This window comes from Sus scrofa, chromosome 2 (genome assembly GCF_054392235.1).
Source record: "Sus scrofa isolate SSC_HxYL_T2T_F1_AM1 chromosome 2, Sscrofa_HxYL_maternal_Yorkshire_Landrace_v2.0, whole genome shotgun sequence".
Classification (NCBI taxonomy): Eukaryota; Metazoa; Chordata; class Mammalia; order Artiodactyla; family Suidae; genus Sus; species Sus scrofa.
The window spans coordinates 82,621,484-82,643,465 of record NC_139384.1 but is presented as its reverse complement, the minus strand read 5'-3'; the positions used below and the strand labels follow the sequence as shown (position 1 = coordinate 82,643,465).

The 21,982-nt window shown below is 41.4% G+C and overlaps 1 protein-coding gene across 12 annotated transcripts in view; it reads left to right on the top strand.

The window, feature by feature from the left end:
• EMR4 (EGF-like module containing, mucin-like, hormone receptor-like sequence 4) overlaps positions 1-21,982 on the top strand; it is a 47,462-nt gene that overhangs the window by 18,367 nt on the left and 7,113 nt on the right. For 4 of the 12 annotated variants that reach the window (XM_021083945.2, XM_085013139.1, XM_021083944.2 and 1 more), the window contains exons 6-15: positions 1,106-1,146; positions 1,826-1,961; positions 2,652-2,759; positions 8,041-8,225; positions 9,406-9,573; positions 13,192-13,386; positions 14,140-14,375; positions 16,729-16,795; positions 17,649-17,740; positions 19,784-19,964. In XM_021083945.2, the coding sequence (XP_020939604.1) occupies positions 1,106-1,146; positions 1,826-1,961; positions 2,652-2,759; positions 8,041-8,225; positions 9,406-9,573; positions 13,192-13,386; positions 14,140-14,375; positions 16,729-16,795; positions 17,649-17,740; positions 19,784-19,964 (1,409 nt within the window). Of the gene's footprint in view, positions 1-1,105; positions 1,255-1,443; positions 1,962-2,651; positions 2,760-3,844; positions 4,023-8,040; positions 8,226-9,405; positions 9,574-13,191; positions 13,387-14,139; positions 14,376-16,728; positions 16,796-17,648; positions 17,741-19,547; positions 19,965-21,982 lie in introns of those variants that run through there. The other 8 variants (XM_085013141.1, XM_085013140.1, XM_021083948.2 and 5 more) reach the window with 4 other exon arrangements.

Sequence of the window (21,982 nt, the reverse complement as noted above, 5' to 3'; positions counted from 1 at the left end):
TATTTGCTTGGTGACTTTCCCAAAGGACTACAAACACCACAATGGAGTATGCTTTATCTCTTTATTAGCCTATATCCATAAGATTTAGCCTGGCTTTTAGTAGGTGCTCAATAAATACTATTGACTGAATTAGTGAACTGGAAACCCCAACCTAATTTCCTTTTATTTATTTGTTTATTTCTATTTTTGTACAATCTTTATTTGAAGTATAGTTGATGTGCAATATTGTGTTAGTTTCAGTTACACAGCCCATTGATCATTTATGCATAAATATATGTATTTTTTTAGATTATTTTCCCTTGTAGGTTATCACAAAATACTGAGTATAGTTCCCTGTGCTATACAGTAGGTCCTTGTTTATCTATTCTTTTTTTTTTTTTTTGAGCTTTTTATTTATTTATTTATTTTGTCTTTTTGCCATTTCTTGGGCCGCTCCCGTGGCATATGGAGATTCCCAGGCTAGGGGTCGAATCGGAGCTGTAGCTGCCGGCCTACGCCAGAGCCACAGCAACATGGGATCTGAGCCGCGTCTGCGACCTACACCACAGCTCACGGCAATGCCAGATCCTTAACCCATTGAGTAAGGGCAGGGACCGAACCCACAACCTCATGATTCCTAGTCGGATTCCTTAACCACTGCGCCACGACCGGAACGCCTTGTTTATCTATTCTATATATAGCAGTGCATATATGTTAATCTCAACATCCCAATTTGTTCCTCTTCCCCTTTCATCTTTGGTAACCATAAGTTTGTCTTCTATGTCTGTGAGTCTCTGTTTTATAAACAAGATCATTGTATCACTCTTTTAGATTTCACATATAAGTGATATCATATGATATTTGTTTTTCTGTCTGACTTACTTTGCTTAGTATGATAATCTCCAAGTCCACCCATGTTGATGCAAATGTTATGATTTTGTACTTTTTAATGGCTGAGTAATATTCCATCATATATATGTACCACATCTTCTTTATCCATTCCTCTGCCAATGGGCACATAGGTTACTTTCATGTAAACACTCAACTTGAGTGTGATTGGAAGAAGGATGTATAACATCATGTGTTATCTGCCACATTTCTTTTGACTGTTACTTTTCTTTCCCAGAGGCTACTCCTGAGAAGCCACAGATACCAGGGAACATTTGGGTGAGTAAGCTCCAGCCTAGGTTTGGGAAACAGCCAGTCAGTCATCATTTTTTTTTTCTTTTTTCTTTTTTCTTTTTGGCCATACCCATGGCATGCAGAAGTTCCCAGGCCAGGGACTAAACCTGCAGCACAGCAACATCTGAGCCACAGCAGTGACAACAGCAGATCCTTAACCCACCATGCCACAGGGAACTTCCACGCATTTGTTGTTTGTAGAGTTTTGTGGGTTTTTTTGGGTTTTTTTTGGTCTCTTTGCCATTTCTTGGGCTGCTCCCCGCAACATATGGAGGTTCCCAGGCTAGGGGTTGAATCGGAGCTGTAGCCACTGGCCTATGCCAGAGCCACAGCAAGGTGGGTTCCGAGCCGCGTCTGCCACCTACACCACAGCTCACAGCAACACCAGATCCTTAACCCACTGAGCAAGGCCAGGGATCGAACCCGCAACCTCATGGTTCCTAGTTGGATTCGTTAACTACTGAGCCATGATGGGAACTCCTATTTGTAGAGTTTTTGATGATGGCCATTATGACTGGCATGAGGTGATATCTCATTGTGGTTTTGATTTGCATTTCTTTAATAATTAGTGATGTTGTGTATCTTTTCATATGCTTTTTGGCCATCTAGTCTTGCTTTCTTAAGTTTCAGTAAAACCACCTAATTCTCTTTATGTCTTTGAAAGCAAAATCTGAGGAACAATGGAAGCAAAAAGCACATTGCCAAAAAAGTGACCCAGCTACTTCAAAACATGGAATTGACCATATGGAACGAGAGTTTTATTTCTCCAGGAAAGGGTAAAAATCCCGCACTTGACATAGGTAAGCAACACTATGCATTTGCCTGATGACCAGAAAAATATATGAGGGTCGTCTTTCATCAGGCCTTGTGTTTGGAAAGCTTTTAAATTTTTTATTGAGGTAAAGTTGACTTACAATATTGTGTTAATTTCTGCTGTACAGCAAAGTGACTCAGTTACACATAAATTTTTTTTTCAGATTCTTTTCCATTATAGGTTATTATAGGATATTGAATATAATTCCCTGTGCTATACAATAGGACCTTGCTATTTATCCATCCTATGCATGCTAGTTTGCATGTGCTAATCCCCAAATCCCAGTCTTTCTCTCACCTACTTAGAAAGCTTCTAAATGTTTAAAAAGTTAAGTTCTCCCTTCCCCAGGCACTCCATTACACAATATCTAAAAAAAATTTTTTTTTGCTCTTTAAATATTCTATGGTAAAGGCTGAGTTTGCCTGCCCTAGTTCCAGTTCTAGGAAGCATGGCCATCTCTTCTCTGCCCCTGAGCTGTGTGACCAATGTGTTTTATTTATGCCATGTTGACCATTCCCTCTCTATCACCCAGAAGTGAGGGTAGTACCATTTGGTTTACCTTGCATGCAGTAAATGAAATCACCAGTAGGGGACCTTTCAAAGGAGGAAGTTCTCCAGAGTGTTCCTCAGGCAGGAGAATTGAACAAAGCAGGATTCACTTTCCTAATGTTTTCAGTCTATGAAACCAAGAGGTGCAATGGGACCAGTGAGAAGGCTATTCTGGAGGCTGGAAATAACACAATGGATATCGACTGCACTGATGTTTTCAAAGGAACCTCAAGAGGTACTGTGTCTACGATGGATTCACTTGACCTCTAAATCGTAGGTGCTGTGATCTCATTTCTAGGTGATGGGACAAAGGGGTGGAGCTTCCTAAGTTTTTAAGCTAAGAAGACTCTACCTGTTGGAATGAAAAGAGATGCCTTGACCGGTAACCAGGCAATTTTGAGGGTGCGATTTGTATGGACTTTGTGACACACATCAGGGGTCAGACAGGGATCCCTGATGTGTTTCTTTAAAAGGATGGGCTGGTGCAGGCTCTGTTTCCATGTTACGATCCAAAAAGCTTGCTCTTGATGGTGGTGGAGGACTTGCCTCAAACGCTCTTTCTCTTCAGAAGCATTTTGATCCCTTTATTTATTTATTTGATTCTTCTTTTTAAATTGAAATACAGGTAGTTGATTTACAATGTCGCATTAGTTTCAGGTGTACATTACAGTGATTCATTTATGTATCTATACATAGATATATATATCCATATATATATACACATATATGGATACATACATACATATGCATATTGAGTAGATTTCCCTGTGATATACAGTTGGTCCTTGTTGTTTATCTGTTTTATATACAGTAGTATATATATGTTAATCTCAAATTCATAATTGATCCCTCCCTCCTTTCCCCTTTGGTAACCATACATTTGTTTCTGATGTCTATGAGTCTCTTTCAGTTTTGTAAATACATTCATTTGTATCTTTTTGTAGATTCCATGTATAAGTAATATCATATAGTCTTTCTCTGACTTAACTTCGCTTCATATGACCATCTCTGGTTGCATCCATGTTGCTGCAAATGGCATTCTTTCATTCTTTGTTATATATGTACCACATCTTCTTTATCCATTCCTCTGCCGATGGACGCTTAGGTTACTTCCATGTCTTGGCCATCGTCAATAATGCTGCTATTAACACTGGGGTGAGTGTATCCTTTTGAATTAGAGTTTTCTCCGGGTATATGCCCAGGAGTGGGATTGCAGGCATGATCCCTCTATTTAAAACAGTCACCCAGTCTCTATCCTACAAACTGGCAAACTTTTTTTGTAAAAGTCCCAGGTAATAAATATTTTTGATTTTTTGCCAGGTCATTTTTGTCATAACTCCTCGACTCTGATGTTATAGTGTGAAAGCAGCCATAAATGATATGTAAATGAAGGAGCATGGCCATGTGCCAATAAAACTAAATTTACAGAAACAAGTGGTGGGCTAGATTTGACCCCCAGGCCACAGTTTGACACCCCTGCTTTATTCCGTTATTTTAGGTAAGTCTCTGCATCACATCCACACTATGCAATCTTTTTTTTTTTTTTTTTTTTTTTTTTGCCACCCTGCAGCGTATGGAGTTCCCAGGGATCAGATCTGAGCTGTGGTTGGGACCTATGCCGTAGCTGCCGCAATGCTGGATTCTTTAACCCACTGTACCAGGCCAGGGATGGAACCTGAGTCGTGTTGCTGCAGAGACGCTGCCCATCCTGTTGTGCCACAGTAGTAATTCCTGCAATCTTTCAAGAATTTATTTGTTCTCCATCTGTCCCACTACAAAGTCAGCTCTCCAATGGCAGGGACTCTGCCTGTTTTGTTCCCTGCTGTGTCACAATGCCTAGAACACTGTCTGGCACACCGTAGGTGCTCCGTAAATATTTATTGAATGAATGCGTGAAAAAAAATTTCAAAGAGAAAGACCCAGTTACCTTGAGAGAGTAAGGGATCTCTTGTGTTTTTCCTGGTTGCTGATTCATCTTCACTCTTTACTATGAGCTGGGGGGGGAGGTGGGGGGGGAATGACTTGAAAATGAGTTGAGTTTTTAAATGGAGTAAGTAGGAATGTAGGTGGTAAGTGGCTTTGGGTACAACTGGGATGGTAACGCATGAGTAATTGAAGTTTAGGAAACATCACGTCCTGCTGTGCATTTAGCTTCTGTGAATTCAATTCTTCCTGCATGAAAAGGGGAGGGGAAGAGGAAGAGACGGAGGTGGAGGGAAAGAAAGAGAAACAGACAGAAGCAGAGGGAGAAGTAGAAGAGGGGAGGGAGAGAAGGAGAATGAGAGAATGAATGAAACAGAATGGGTCATCCTGCATACCTTCCATTAAATTAGATACCCCAGTGTGAGCTCGGGATGGAAGATGGGAAAGTTTGGTTTTCTCATCTCACCTGAGTTCCACCTTCTGAGGACAAACATCTTGCCACATGATTCTGATTTTAAAACTTTTTTTTTTATTAGCGCACAGTTGATTTACAACGTTCTGTCAATTTCTGCTGTACAGCAAAGCGACCCAGTCATACATATATATATTCCCTCCCTTTTTCATTTAAAGCAATTTTTAATTAAAGTGTAGTTGATTTACAATGTTCTGTCAATTTCTGCTGTACAGCAAAGTGACCCAGTCATACATATGTGTGTGTATATATATATATATATGTATATACATGTGTATGTATACACGTGTGTGTGTATATATATTCTTTTTCTTATATTATCTTCTGTCATGGTCTATCCCGAGAGATCTGATATAGTTCCCTGTGCTGTACAGCAGGACCTCATTGCTATCCATTCTAAATGGAATAGTTTGCATCTACCAACCCCAAACTCCCAGCCCATCCCACTCCCTCCCTTCTCCCACTTGGTCGTGATTCTGATTTTGATGTCTAAGCCCATATATATATATTAATTTTTTATTATGATTGATTTACAATGTTCTGTCAATTTCTGCTGTACGGTAAAGTGACCCAGTCATACGTATGCTCATATTCTTTTTCTCACATTATCCTCCATCTTGTTCTATTGCACGTGATTGAATATATAGTTCCCCTGTGCTATGCAGCGGGATCTCATTGTTCATCCACTTCAAATGCAACAGTTTTCATCTACCGACACCAGACTCCCAATCCATCCCTCTCCCTCCCCCTCATCCCTGGCAAACAGGAGTCTGTCCTCTATGTCCATGACCTTTTCTGTTTTGTAGATAGATCATTTGTGCCATATTTTAGACTCCACATGTAAGTGAGGTCATACGGTGTCTGTCTTTTTCTTTCTGACTTAGTTCACTCAGTACGAGAGTTTCTAGTTCCATCCATGCTGCTTCACATGGAATGCTGAGTAGTATTCCATTGTATATATGTACCACATCTTCCTAATCCATTCATCCATCGATGGGCATTTCCATGTCTTGTTTCCATGTCTTGTCTATTGTGAATAGTGCTGTGATGAATATATGGGTGCATGTATCTTTTTCAGTGAAAGTTTTGTCTGGATATATATGCCCAGGAGTGGGATTGCTGGGTCATATGGTAGTTCTATTTTTAGTTTTCTGAGGAACTTCCATACAGTTTTCCATAGTGGTTGTACCAATTTACATTCCCACCAGCAGTGTAGGAGGGTTCCCTTTTCTCCACATTCTTCTCCAGCATTTGTTATTTGTTGACTTGTTAATGATGGCCACTCTAACTGGTGTGAGGTGGTGCCTCCTTGTAGTTTTCATTTGCATTTTTCTAATAATTAGTGATGTTGAGCATTTTTTCGTGTGCCTGCTGGCCATCCATATGTCTTTTTTGGTGAAATGTCTGTTTAGGTCTTCTGCCCATTTTTCAGTTGGGTCGTTTGTTTTTTTGTTGTTGTTGAGTTGTATGTGTTGTTTGTATATTTTGTAGATGAAACCTTTGTTGGTTGAGTCATTTGCAAAAATTTTCTCCCATTTTGTGGGTTGTCTTTTCATTTTTTAAATGGTTTCCTTTGCTGTGCAGAATCTTCTTAATTAGGTCCCATTGGTTTGTGTCTTTATTGTCTTTGTTCTAGAAGGTGGATCAACAAAGATGTTGCTGTGATTTATGTCAGAGAGCGTTCTGCCTATGTTTTCCTCTAGAAGTTTTACAGTATCTGGCCTTACGTTTAGGTCTTTAATCCACTTTGAGTTTATTTTTGTGTATGATGTTAGAAAATGTTTTAATTTCATCCTCTTACATGCAGTTGTCCAGTTTTCCCAGCACCATTTCTTGGAGAGACTATCTTTCCTCCACTGTATGTTCTTACCTCCTTTGCCATAGCTTAATAGACCATAGGTGTTTGGGTTTATTTCTGGGTTTTCTATCCTGTTCCATTGACTATATATCTGTTTTTATGCCAGTACCATACTGTTTTGATGACTGTAGCTTTGTGTTAGAGTCTGAAGTGAGGGAGCTTGATTCCTCCAGTTCCATTTTTTCTTTTCAATGTTGCTTTGACTATTCGAGGTCTTTTGTGTTTCCATACAAATTTTACAATATTTTGTTCTGGTTCTATAAAGAATGCCTTTGGTAATTTGATAGGGATTGCATTGAATCTGTGTATTGTCTTAGGTAGTATTGTCATTTTGACCATATTGTACTTCCAATCCAAGAGCATGGTATATTTTTCTATCTATTTGTGTCTTCTTTGATTTCCTTCATCATTTAGGTAGGTTTATTCCTAGGTATTGTATTCTTTTTGATGCAAGGTAAATGGGATTGTTTCCCTAATTGTTAGTACATAGAAATGCAGTTGATTTCTGTGTATTAACTTCGTATTCTGCTACTACCAAATTCATTGATGAGTTTCTGGTAGTGTCTTTAGGATTTTCTAGTATAGAAATATGTCATCTGCAAACAATGATAGTTTTACTTCTTCTTTTCCAATTTGGATTCCTTTTATTTCTTTTTCTTCTCTGACTGCCATGGCTAGGACTTCCAAGACTATGTTGAATAACATTGGTGAAAAAGGACATCCTTGTCTTGTTCCTGATCTTAGTGGAAATGCTTTCAGTTTTTCACCATTGAGAATGATGTTAGCTATGGTTTGTTATAAATGGCTTCTATTATATTGAGGTAGTTCCCCTCTATGCCACTCTCTGGAGAGTTTTTTTTTAAATCAGAAACAGGAGTTGAATTTTGTAAAAAGCTTTTCTGCATTTATTGAGATAATCATATGGTTTTTATTTTTCAGTTTGTTGATATGATGTATCACATTGTCATATATGTATTTACAACACATCAGTGGACTCTTTTGCATATATATCCCTTATAATGTGTGGTCCATTATACTATGTATTACTATACATACAGCTATGCCCCAAGCCTCTGTAATGAACCAACATGTAATACAATACAAGCCAATACATGTAATGTATTGATTGGGCAATGGAAGGGATTTCCAAGTGGGAGTTTGACTTTCATAATGTTTGCTCTATGACCCTTATGCAAGACACTAGTGTACCCATTCGTCAAACCTTAGATACCCTACAAAATGATTTTTCTTCTCTTTCCTCAGGTAGGAATGCAGTTGCGCTGATCACTTATCAATCCCTTGGGGATATTCTCAATGGATCCTTTTTCAGTGACCGAAGAGGGCCAAAGGAAGTCAAAATAAACTCTCAAGTGATAAGCGGCTCCATTGGGGTGAAGGAAAATGTTAACCTAGCAAAACCAGTGTTCCTGACCTTCCAGCACACTCGGGTGAGCAAAATCCAGGCTGGTTCTGTAGGCATTACCTTCGGGGGTGTTTTATCAAGGTCCTGGCAGGAAACAGATTGCAACTCTGATCATTCAGAATCAAGACAACTGGAGTTCCCATCGTGGCAGTGGTAACAAACCCGACTAGCATCCACAAGGATGTGTGTTCAATTCCTGGCCTTCATCAGTGGGTTAAGGATTGCATTGCCATGAGCTGTGGCATTGGCATAGGTCACAGATGTGGCTTGGATTCCATGTTGCTGTGGCTGTGGTGTAGGCTGGCAGCTACAGCTCGGATTTGACCCCTAACCCAAGAACTTCCATATGTTGTGGATGTGGCCCTAAAAATACAAAAAAAAAAAAAAAAAAAAAAGAAAGAAAGAAAGAAAGTAAGAAAGAAAGAAAGTAAGAAAGAAAAGAAAAGAGCACCAACAAGGCATGTTGAGGCATCCAGAGATGCCCACATTGGGCAACTGTTATCATATTTAAGCCTAAAAAGGCATTAAGGAATTCCCATCGTGGTGCAGTGGTTAACGAATCCGACTAGGAACCATGAGGTTGCGGGTTCGGTCCCTGCCCTTGCTCAGTGGGTTAATGATCCGGCGTTGCCGTGAACTGTGGTGTAGGTTGCAGACGCGGCTTGGATCCTGCATTGCTGTGGCTCTGATGCAGGCCAGCGGCTACAGCTCGAATTCGACCCCTAGCCTGGGAGCCTCCATATGCCACGGGAGCGGCCCAAGAAATGGCAAAAAGACAAAAAAAAAAAAAAAAAAAAAAAAAGGCATTAAGAGGGATGAGCATCATGGAGCTCAGTGAAGGCTCCAGGTGTGAAGGAGGGATTGTCCTGCTGGAAATGGAGATAGCCTTCAGCAGAAAAGGAGTCTGGAAGGAATACCTGACCTGTCTGTCTTCCCCTTCAGTGGTCTCTCACTGGTTTCTCTCATTGGTCCTACCAGTAACAAGCATCCTGGGTAAAGGGTCAGTTCCAGGGGGATCTGAGATGACCAGAGAAGGGCAGAATAAATGAAGACTAAAAACCCCACAATAAATGTGGGCTGAGAAACTCTTCCCCATGAGTGTCCCTACTTGACAGAATTTTCCCAACCCAATTTCCAACCCAGTGCATCTGTGATTAACCTATAAAGTTGAAATCATTCTCTTTCTCTATTTCTCTACTCTCCAGCCTGTTGAAGGGAGAAGAAAATATATTTGTGTCTACTGGAAAGGATCAGAGGAGGGGGGCAGCTGGTCAACTGCAGGCTGCTCTCACTTGGGCAGCAATGATTCTCACACAAGATGCAAATGCTACCACCTCTCCAGCTTTGCCGTCCTCATGTCTCTTGCTCCCAAGGTACCGCCTTAATGGTCCCTTCTCATGAACTGTATTGTGTCCAGGAAGCCTGTGTGGTCCAGGAAGCCTGTGTGGTCAACCTCTCCATATCTTAGGGAAAAAACCCTCTGAGATAAGGAGTCAAGTAGAAGGAGCTTACTTGAGAGGCAATTCCAGGGAAGTACCACTTAGGAACTGAGAAGTGAAATGGGAAAAGGACAGAAGCCAGTGAAGAGAGCTTGGTCAAGCCAGATACTCCTCTGGGTAATTGGAGCTTACTTCCCTCTAGGGGATTCTTGGAGCCAGTGGAAAAGACACACCTAAGAGTCATCCTGACTCAACGGTGAAAGAGTTGGGGTACTGATACACCAACTCCCTTCAGTCATTTGTTGAAAGCTGCATCCAGAGGGTGCTCATTCTCTGACATGTCTATGGGCATGGGCAGGGGAGCTCAAAACTAGCAAAGAAAGCTCCCCATCCCCTGTCAGACCAGAAGGAAGGTCACTGACTATCACCAATGAAAAAACGTAGTCTCCTGAACTTCGTAGGTCCCAACCACATCTCAGATAACTCAGATTTAAAGAAATTTACCTAACTTTCCCCCCTATTTCTTTCAATCTCCCAATTACTGAGCATTTATTGTAAGACAACCATCATATTTGAATGCATGGCCTCATTTTATTTTATTTTTAATTTTTTTAATTAAAATATAATTGATTTGGAGTTTCCATCATGGCACAGCAAAAATGAATCTGACTAGGAACCATGATGTTGCAGGTTCAATCCCTGTCCTTACTCAGTGGGTTAATGATCTGGCGTTGCCATGAGCTGTGGTGTAGGCCAGTAGCTCTAGCTCCAATTGGACCCCTAGCCTGAGAATCTCCATATGCCACAGGGGTAGCCCTAAGAAGCAAGAAAAAAAAAAGTATAATTGATTTACAATGTTGTGTCAATATCTGCTACACAGCAAAGTAATCCAGTCATACATGTAGATACCTTCCCTCTCTTATATAAATTCCATCATGATCTATCCCAAGAGACTGGATATAATTTCCATTGCTGTACAGTAGGACCTCATTGCTTATCCATCCTAAATGTAATAGTTTGCATCTACTAACTCCAAACTCCCAGTCCATCCCTCTCCCGCCCCCTCCCCCTTGACAACCACAAGTGTGTTCTCCATGTCTGTGAGTTTGTTTCTGTTCTGCAGATAGGTTCATTTGTTAGGCCTCATTTATTCATCCAACAAATTCAGATGTGAGTGCCTGCTATGTACCAGATGCCATCCTAGGCATTGTGGATCCAGCAGAGAGCAAAACATATAAAGAAATTTCAGCCTTCATGAGATTACTGTTTTTTTTGGGCCGCACCTGAAGCATATGGAGGTTCCCAGGTTAGGGGTCCAATCAGGACTGCAGCTGCTGGCCTACACCACAGCCACAGCAATACTGGATCCTTAACCCACTCAGCGAGGCCACGGATCAAACCCCACACTCTCATGGATACTAGCCAGGTTCATAACCTGCTGAGACACAACAGGAACTCCCTGAGATTGCTTTTGGATGCTGTGTTGTCCAATAGGATCACCAGCCACAGGTGGCTACTGAACACGTGAAATGTGACTGAAGAACCAAATTTTACTTTATTTTATTTTTTTTGTCTTTTTGCTATTTCTTGGGCTGATCCCGCGGCATATGTATGTTCCCAGGATAGAGGGAAAATCGGAGCTGGAGCCTCCAGCCTACGCCAGAGCCACAGCAACGTGGGATCCGAGCCACGTCTGCAACCTACACCACAGCTCACAGCAATGCCGGATCGTCAACCCATTGAGCAAGGCCAGGGACCGAACCCGCAACCTCATGGTTCCTAGTCGGATTCCTTAACCACTGCGCCACGACGGGAACTCTGAACCAAATTTTAAATTTTATTTAATTTTTTAAAGTTCTCAGTGCTTTATTTTTAAAAATCACTTAAAAAGTTTTATTGAAGTATAGCTGATTTACAATGTTATGATAATTTCTGGAATTTTAATTTTAAGGTATTTAATTTAAGAAGCAGGAGTTCCCATTGTGGCTTAGCGGATTAAGAATGTGGCTAATATCCATAAGGATGCAGGTTCAATCCCTGGCCTCGTTCAGTGGATTGAGGATCTGGCATTGCCATGAGCTGTGGTGAAAGTTGCAGATGCGGCTCAAATCAGGTGTTGCTGTGACTGTGGTTAGGCTGGCAGCTACAGCTCCAATTTGACCCCTAGCTGGGAACTTCCATACGCTGAAAAAAAAAAAAAAAAAAAAAAGAAAGAAAGAAAAAGAAACACTGTAAAATGTTTTTCCACTAAACACAGCTTTATTGTTTGGTAGGACCATGTTTTACTTTCACCGCTTAAAATATAACATCTGAATTGAGATGCTCTGTATGTGTGAAATATATACTGAGTTTCAAAGGCTGAATATGGAAGAAAAAGAGTATCCTATACCTCATTATTAATCGTTTTACATTAAATGTTGTTTGAACTGATTGCTAACTATGTTATTATATTATATTCAACACATTGAACTGACAGTATTTTGAACATATACTATTAAGTTAATTTGACTTTTTTTTTTTTAACATTTTCAAAGCGATGTCTACTAGAAAATTTAAAGTTATACCTGAGGCTCACCTGTTTCTATCAGACAGCACTGATCTAGTGGTTTCAGTTTTTCAACAGCCCTGTGCTCCCCTTCTTTGTGTCTTTTTGTCTTTTTAGGGCCGCATCCATGGCCTATAGAGGTTCCCAGGCGAGGGCAAATCGGAGCTACAGCTGCTGGCCTACACCACAGCCACAGCAACACCAGATCTGAGCTGGGTCTGTGACCTACACTATAGCTCATGGCAATGCCGGATCCTTGACCTGCTGAGCGAGGCCAGGGATAGAACCCTCAACCTCATGGTTCCTAGTTGGATTTGTTTCCACTGCGCCACGACAGGAACTCCTATCACTGCCCCCATTTTTTTTTTTTTTTGTCTTTTTGCCATTTCTTGGGCCACTCCTGCAGCATATGGAAGTTCCCAGGCTAGGGTTCGAATTGGAGCTGTAGCCGCCGGCCTACGCCAGAGCCACAGCAACTCAGGATCTGAGACTCGTCTGCAACCCGCACCACAGCTCACGGCAACACTAGATCCCTAACCCACTGAGCAAGGCCAGGGATTGGACAGGAACTCCTCATTGTTCCCATTTTGAAGAAGGGAAAGTCTCAGATTAAGAGGTTAAGTCACTTGTCTGGGGGGCTATACTGGGAAGCCCATCTGATGCTCCATCAGGAACATGGAAACAGGAGTTCCCGTCGTGGTGCAGTGGTTAACAAATCCGACTAGGAACCATGAGGTTGCGGGTTCGGTCCCTGCCGTTGCTCAGTGGGTTGACGATCCGGCGTTGCCGTGAGCTGTGGTGTAGGTTGCAGACGTGGCTCGGATCCCGCGTTGCTGTGGCTCTGGCATAGGCCGGTGGCTACAGCTCCAATTGAACCCCTAGCCTGGGAACCTCCATATGCCACGGGAGCGGCCCAAGAAATAGCAACAATAACAACAACAACAACAAAAAGGAACATGGAAACAGAGTTGGAAGCTATAATGGATTCTTCCTTGGGTGGCTCACAGGAGGATCCCGTGCTGACCGTGATCACCTACGTGGGGCTTAGCCTCTCTCTGCTGTGCCTGCTCCTGGCCGCCCTCACCTTCCTCCTGTGTCGATCCATCCAGAACACCAGCACCTCCCTCCACCTGCAGCTCTCCATCTGCCTCTTCCTGGCCCACCTCCTCTTCCTTACAGGGATTGATCAAACCGAGCCTGAGGTAGGTGATTTAACCAAATTACTTCCTTGTCATAATCCAATCTAGCCAGCCTGTTTTGAAGAAAGATGGGGAGAGAGGCAATAGTCAACCATGAAGGTGTAGAGGGAAAAAGCAAGAGTTCCCATTTCATCTCTTCCCCTGTATAACTTTGAACCTGATGCATACTTTCCAAATATAGTATATATCCCTTAGCCCAGTCAAGCTGATACATAAAATTAATCAGCACAGGAGTTCCTGTTGAGGCTCAGCAGGTTAAGAACCTGACATAGTGTCCATGATGCAGTTTCAATTCCCTGGCCTTTCTCACTGGGTTAAGGATCCAGTGTTTCCATAAGCTTCCGTATAGGTCACAGATGCATCTTGGATCCCGTGTTGCTGTGGCTGTGGCTGTGGTGGGAAGCTGCATCTCCGATGCAACCCCTAGCTTGGGAACTTCCATATGCCACAGGGACGGCTCTAAAAATAAAAATTAACCAACACATCCATCCAAAGGGCAAGGTCAATGTCTATTATGGATTTGGAGCTTGCCCTCGTGGCATTCATTTCTTGGCCCTTCTGGTCTGCCCCATGCGTGGGATAGGCAGATTTCAATGGCCAGTGAAAGACCCCAGGCAAGATGTGACAGGTGTTAGAATTGAAATTCCAGGCCTTATTATTAGTAGTAGTAGTAGTCAAGGAAATAATAAGTGCTAAGGCTATAAACAGGTACAGACCACATGGGCTCCATATTCCTAACTCTTGTCTTTCTTGTAGGTGCTGTGCTCGGTCATCGCAGGTATGTTGCATTATCTCTACTTGGCCGCCTTCACCTGGATGCTCCTTGAAGGTCTCCACCTCTTCCTCACTGTCAGGAACCTCAAGGTGGCCAACTACACCAGTGCAGGCAGATTCAAGAAGAGATTCATGTACCCTTTTGGCTATGGGATCCCAGCAGTGATTGTGGCCATATCTGCTATAGCAGGACACAGAAATTATGGAACGTATACTCAGTAAGCAGGATGGGTGCATTTATGGTGGAACTGATGTCTGTGGCCAATTGATAATCTGAAACAAAATTAAAAAAAACAGTTTTCCAATTTTGAATTATACTCAGACCAGTCCTTCCTTAAGCCTGAATTCTGTTTTCTCTTGGAAAGCACTGTTTACTTAGCATCTTTAGAGTTGGATTCCATTGAGAATTTTGGTGAAATCTGAAGAAAACTATTGCCCCAGGCACAAGTCCCTACACACTAAATTTTGAAATACAACTTCAGGGAAACCAGGGACAAAAAAATAAATAAGTAAAGCAAATCCATGACCCACATTCCTGTGGGTTTGGAATTCCCATTTTGGCTCCATGAGTGAAGAATCTGACAAGTATCCATTGTGATGTGGGTTTAATCCCTGGCCTCACTCAATGGGGTAAGGATCCAGCATTGTTGTGAACTCTGGTGTAGGTCACAGATGTGGCTGTGGTATAGGCTGGCAGCTGCAGCTGATTCAACCCCTAAAGAAAGAATTTGTGGGCGCTAGGTTTTATAGGATTCTGAAAGAGCAGGTTGACTAGGTTGAGGTGAATCTCCAAAATGTAAAGAATAATAGTAGCAACAAATATCAAAGGCTCATGATGCATCGGCAATAGTGCTTCCTTTATTGCAGTATCTCATCTCATTCTCCCCACAATCCTTTGAAGTCAGTACTGCTCATTACCTCATGCACGGGACATCTGGGGCTTTGTGCACCTAATAAACTTTTTCAAGGTCACAGCAAAAAAGAGAAAGTCGGAATTTCCAAGACAGGGGTCTGAATATCCATGTTTTGCTGCCTCACTGAAAAGAAAAATGTTTTAAAAGCTCTGCAAAGTTAGTTCAAGAGGTTTGTTGAACCTCAGCAATGAGGAAGTAGGTCTAAGGTGTTTAAAAAACATGGATGAGGTCCCGCTAGAGCTCAAAGAGACACCTTGTCTCCAGCTTAAACCCTATGTATGGCCAGAATGATTCTGGAGATATAATGATGGGGTATGTTAGGGACTGGCAAAAGTTCTATAAAGAGCCAAGTGGTAACTATTTTTGTTTTGCAAGCCATACGGTCTTTTTAGCAATTACTCAACATTGCCCTTGTAGTATGAAAGCATCCTTGCATATAGGCAATATGTAAATGAATGTGTGTGGCTATGGCTTGATAAAACTTCATTTACAAAAACAAAAGATGGACTGGATCTGGTCTGTGGGCCATAGTTTGCAACCCTTGGAACAGAACTAAGTGTGGGAGGTTTTCTCCTTACTCGGTATTAGTAACTCCTTGTTATTTTCACAGTTTTTTTTTTTTTTTTTTTTTTTTTTTTTTTTTTTTTACTGTCATGTTCCCTTTCAGAATTAATTATACTTCCTTTGCAAATATAGCCATGACAGAATACAATGTATTTGGGCCCTAGAGTACTTGGGACATGGGCTAGGGTTAATTATTACTGTTGGTAGTTTTTGTAGCTCCAGTTAAATTATTATTTTTACTTTCTTATCTTAGCAATAATTGTTACTAGGTAACCCACATTTACTGATCTTTAACTCTGCCAGGAACTGTACTCAAAAACTTTATGCATGTTACCTCATTTAATCCATCTATATGAGATCAATACTAGAAAAACTTCGATAAAAGAAATCAAAGGAGATTCAAAGAAATGGAGAGGTAGTCCATGTTCATGGATAGGAAGATTCAATATTGTTAAGAAGTCATGTTTTCCCAACTTGATTTATAGATTTAATGTATTCCCAATCAAAATCCCAGAAAATTCTTTCGTGGATGTTGACAAACTGACTCTAATGTTTATAGGGAGAAGCAAATGACCCAGAATCATTAACATTATATTGAAGGAGAAAAACAAGGTCAGAGGATTAATACTATCTGACTTCAAGACTTGGTATAGGAGTTCCTGCTATGATGCAGCAGGTTAAGGATCTGATTGTAGTGGCTCGGGTTGCTGGGGAGGCATAGGTTCGATCCCTGGCCCAGTGCAGTGGGTTGAGGAACTGACGTTGCTGCAGCCGTGGTATAGGTCACAGCTGTGGCTCAGATTCAATCCTTGGTCTGGGATTGGCTATGCATGTGGCCGAAAAAAACCTGTCTACAGACACAGTAATTATTTAATCTTTGCAATACTTCTATTAGCCCCACTGTATACCTGGGGAAACTGAGGCCCAAAGTTTCAGCTTGTATGAGATGAGGACACATGTCAAATTTCATCTAAAATCCAGGTCTGAACTAAACAGCTAAGGGCACTGCTTAAATATTGCTCAAGAGCCTGAATCCAAGTCCTTTGCTCTCTCCTTGGGAATAAACAGCTAATGCTTATCTTTTTCTCAACAGCTGCTGGCTGAAGATTGATAAAGGGTTCATCTGGAGCTTCATGGGGCCAGTGGCACTCATTGTCTTGGTAGGTGACCAGTGATATTTGTTGGCCAAACATAGGATGTATTTCTTCTCTGTTGAAGTGGAAATGAGATGAAGATAAAGAAATATAGCCAAATGTGATCAACTTCTCTTAATGGAAATACTGTCTTCACATGTTTTTCCTTGGCGTCCTCCAGCTTCCTGTTTACTCTAATATAGTATAGATCTCTGCTGGGGATCCTTTAAAAAATCTAGCATTCATTCATAATTAATAAACCTTCAGTAAATTTACTCTGCATAGAGTGATGTTTTTCAGTTTGCCAGGAATTTCTTGATTATATCCATGGTCCTGGTATGGATAGGAATAGCATTCTTTCACAGTTGAATGATAAATTATAGTCACCCTAATCAACCATCAAGTGCCACAGGTTATATACTGTGTGTTATATAAAAGACCAGAGGAGAAACAGACTCACAGACATGGAGAACATGTGGTTGTCAAGGGGAAGGGAGGAGGGAGCGGGATGCATGGGGAGTTTAGGGTTGGTAGATGGAAACGATTTATAGTTAGGACTGATAAACAATGAGGTCCTACTGTGTAGCACAGGGAACTACATCCAGTCTCTCGGGATAGACCATGATGAAAAATCATATAAGAAAGGGAATGTATATATATGTATGACCGCGTCACTTTGCTGTACAGCAGAAATTAATGCAATGTTGGAAATTACCGGCATTTCAATTAAAAAAAAAAAAAAACCCCAGAGCATATGTCCATATCACCTTTAGGAAGTCAGTATCTTTTGGGAAAAGATTCTTAGTCTACCTCAGGTTGGGTTGCATGACATGGCTTCCAAAGAAAATCCCAAGTCAATATTCCAATGCTGTTTCCACAGATAAACTTGGTGTTCTACTTCCAAATTCTGTGGATTTTGAGAACCAAACTTTCCTCTCTCAATAAAGAAGTTTCCACCATTAAGAATACCAGGTAAGAAGGTACGAAAATCAGTGGCAGCCACAGATTTTTTTTTTGTACTGGACCACTCTGCCTGGGAAAGAAAAACCCATAGAAAAATATGGTGTAAAATTTCCTAGTACCAGATAAAATGTCCATGAGGGACAACTTATAGCAGAAATAAAAATTACACTTTTCAGTTAATATAAGATCTCATCTATTTGGTCAATAAATATTCATGGAGTGCCTCCTTTATGTAGTATACTTTTCATATGACGTTAATGCCAAGAGCATCAAGAAATGACACTTCAAGAGTTCCTGTCGTGGCCTAGTGGTTAACCAATCTGACTAGGAACCATGAGGTTGCGGGTTCAATCCCTGGCCTTGCTCAGTGGGTTAAGGATCTGGCGTTGCCATGAGCTGTGGTGCAGGTTGCAGACACGGCTCAGATCCCGCGTTGCTGTGGCTCTGGTGTAGGCCGGCAGCTACAGCTCCAATTAGAACCCTAGCCTGGGAACTTCCATGTGCCACAGATGTGGCCCTAGAAAAGACAAAAAAAAAAAAAAAAGATACTTCATGTATTACAATGGAATACTACTCATCCATAAAAAAGAACAAAATAATGCTATTTGCAGCAGCATGGGTGCACTTAGAAATTCTCATACTAAGTGAAGTAATTCAGAAAGAGAAAGACAAATACCATATGATCTCACTTTTTTGTGGAGCCTAAAACATGGCATAAATGAAGCTATCTGCAAAACAGAAACAGACCGACAGACATGGAGAACAGCCTTGTGGTTGCCGAGCAGGAGGGGAGGGGAAGTGGGATGACCTTGGAGCCTGGGGTTGGTCAGTGCAAACTATGACGTCTAAACTATTTAGAATGGACAAACACTGAAGTTCTACTGTATAGCATAGGGAACTATATACCCAGTCTCTTGGGATAGAATATGATGGAAGATAGTATGAGAAAAAGAAGGTATATATATGTATGACTGGATCACTTTGCTGTACAGCAGAAATTGGCACAACATTGTAAATCAACTATTCTCTAACAAACATAAATTTAAAAAGAAATGATACTTTATATATATTTATATATATACATATACACATATTTTTAAGCCAATGTAGTTCTGTAGCACATCTGCCTATTACGGTAGCTGATAAACTCTGATAGTATTAGCTATAACCACCAGGGTGGTTGCTCAAGCATTTTCATATGGTCCCTCTAGAAACAATGGCAAAAAGAGGGTTTGCCAGTGATTCAAAGATGCAAGTAATTGAATTGGAAATATTCTATCCTAACCAAATATGACCTCAAGAATATATGATAATAGTGATTCCTGGACTCTCCAATGAGAATATTCTGACTGCACATATGAATTTCCTGCCTGGACTCCAAACATATAGGCACACCTTGCTTTGCTGTGCTTCAAAGATACTGGTTTTTTTTTTTTAAAGACTATCCGTCCAATTTCAGACCCGGGCTTTGAGCTCATCTACTTATGAGATCAACCTAACATCCTTTAGCCTCATTTCTTCAATCCTAGAAGGTCAGGGCATCATCCTTCTTGATGTTTCTTCCTCCCTCTACATGTTTATGGATCATATCAAGCTCACACATGTGTATGCACACATGTGCACACACACACACACACACACACAGGCACAATCACTTCTTCCAGTTGCCGGCAACAATCCCACTCCATCTTACAAAACAAAAAAGTATTATTATTACTTTTTTAGGAAACCCTATACCATGTTATATTCTGGTCATGATGTCATCATCATCCAAGTCTTTCCACAGAAATTTCTAGACATCTCTTCCCACCACTAGGCCAATGAATCCAGGTAAAAAGGCTTTGCGGAGAAGTCGCTTCCGAGAGTGAGAGAAAGCATCATTCTCAGAGGTGGTGGTTCCCTACTCAGGTTCTTCATTTTGCATGACGTTGAGCAAACCGCTTCATCTCTGTGGTGAGGTCGAACTAAGGTAATGCATGCAAAGCATCTAGTACGATGCACAGTGTGTTGGATAAATGCTAGCTCTTACCCCTCATTTCTTCCCCTTTTCAGAATCATGACCTTGAAATCCATCGCTCAGCTGTTTATCCTGGGATGTTCTTGGGGTCTTGGTTTTTTTATGGTGGAAGAAGTTGGGAAGACAGTGGGATCAATCATTGCCTACACATTCACCATCATCAATATCCTGCAGGGGGTTTTGCTTTTTGTGGTATACTGTCTCCTTAATCTCCAGGTAAGGCGCATTAATTTGTGTCTTGCCGGCCTAATCCCAAAGTCTTAGTGAGTTGTCGTTCATAGGCTCGCCCTTCTCTGACCTTTTATATTTGATTTTTGATGTTGCCTTGATTCCAGGAAGAGGGTTAAGGTGCTACTTGGGTATGCCAAGTGCTCTGAGCCTCATGTCTCTTATTATAAGGACAATAATCCTATTGGCCTTCTTATGACTTCATTTAACTTTAATTACTTCCATAAAGTCATCTCTCCAGGAGTTCCCATCGGGGCGCAGTGGTTAACAAATCCGACTAGGAACCATGAGGTTGGGGGTTCGATCCCTGCACTTGCTCAGTGGGTTAACGGTCCGGCATTGCCGGGAGCTGTGGTGTAGGTGGCAGACGCAGTGGATCCCGCGTTGCTGTGGCTCTGGCATAGACTGGTGGCTACAGCTCTGATTAGACCCCTAGACTGGGAACTCCATATGCCGCGGGAGCCGCCCTAGAAAAGGTAAAAAGACAAAAAAAAAAAAAAAAAGTCGTCTCTCCAAATACAGTCGTGTTGTGAGGGGGAACGGTTAAGGGGTTAAGACTTTCATATATGGATTTTAGGGGAACATAATTCAATTCATAGCAGAACATGTATCAATCTGGATAAGGGAGATGATGCTGCAGTAACAAATAACCCCTCCCCATATAGTTTCAGCGGCTTACAAAAACAAATACATCTTGTTCACACTATGTACCTGTGGTTTGATGAATACTAATATGTGGTTTGATGTCTTGAGAACAATGGTGTTCTCATGGCAAAGGGAAAGGAGATTATGGTAAAGCATAGCTTAGCTCTCTTTTGTTGGCCAAAGCAAGTCCCATGACCATACCTGAATTCTGCAGAAAGAGGATGAATAATCCTCCTGTAGTCAGATGCAGTGTAGGAAGAGTACTGGAATATTTGGCATAATATACCATAAACTCAGAAAAGCTTCAGCTCTAACCCCAGTATTTCCACTAACTGGGTTGCTGTGTGACTCTGGGCAGGTTGCTTACTCTCTCTGAGCCTGATTTATTTTTTCATTTGCAAGTGTGGCAATACTTAGCTCATATGATAGAGGATTAAATTAGGTAATAAATTAAGTTCTCAGTGAGGGCCATTATAACTTTAGTCTTTTTTTTTTTCCTCTTTATGGCCACACCTATGGCATATGGAGGTTCCCAGGCTAGGGGTCTAATTGGAGCTACAACTGCCGGCCTACACCACAGCCACAGCAACGCCAGATCTGAGCTGTGTCTGCGACCTACACCACAGCTCATGGCAACACCAGATCCTTAACCCACTGAGCGAGGCCAGATATCAAACCCACAACCTCATGGTTCCTAGTCAGATTCGTTTCCACTGCACCACGGTGGGAACTCTGTAATTTTAGTCTTTATAGATTAAAGATTAAGAGCAGTTTTCCTGGCCTTTTCCCCTTTGCTCTCAAGTGGAACCATCAGCAATTAAGATCCTGGTGGCAAAAAGACCATCTTAACACTTCACTAATTTCTCTATCATCGTATAGTGCCTTCTTAATATTTGGTACTCCTCACACACAGAAAAAGTAAAATACAGCTTGAACATCTTAATGAATTAATATTGAGTACAAACATTTAGATGTCTTTTAAACATGTGATTAAGAGGTTAAAATAAGGCGATTCATGGAGGCACAGTGGGTGGTCTAGTGTCAGCGTTCTGAGTAAGAAGGACAAAGTGTTTACTGCTGGCTATGGGACCTTAGACAAGTCAATGTAGCCCCAGGAGCCTCAACTTTTTCGTCTTTAATTAAAGGTAAGAGAAGGATGTTTTTCATCAGTGCTTCATGTTGGTTTATCAAGTACTAGATAATATACTGAGTATGAGGTGCCTTAAACACGGCTAGTGTTCAGTAAAGGATGCCCTTCTTCACTGCAGTCACTACAACCACCAAGATCACCTTCAAGATCATCATCACCATCATGACCATCATTGCCTTCCTCATTACCACTGTCATCCTCTCCATCATCA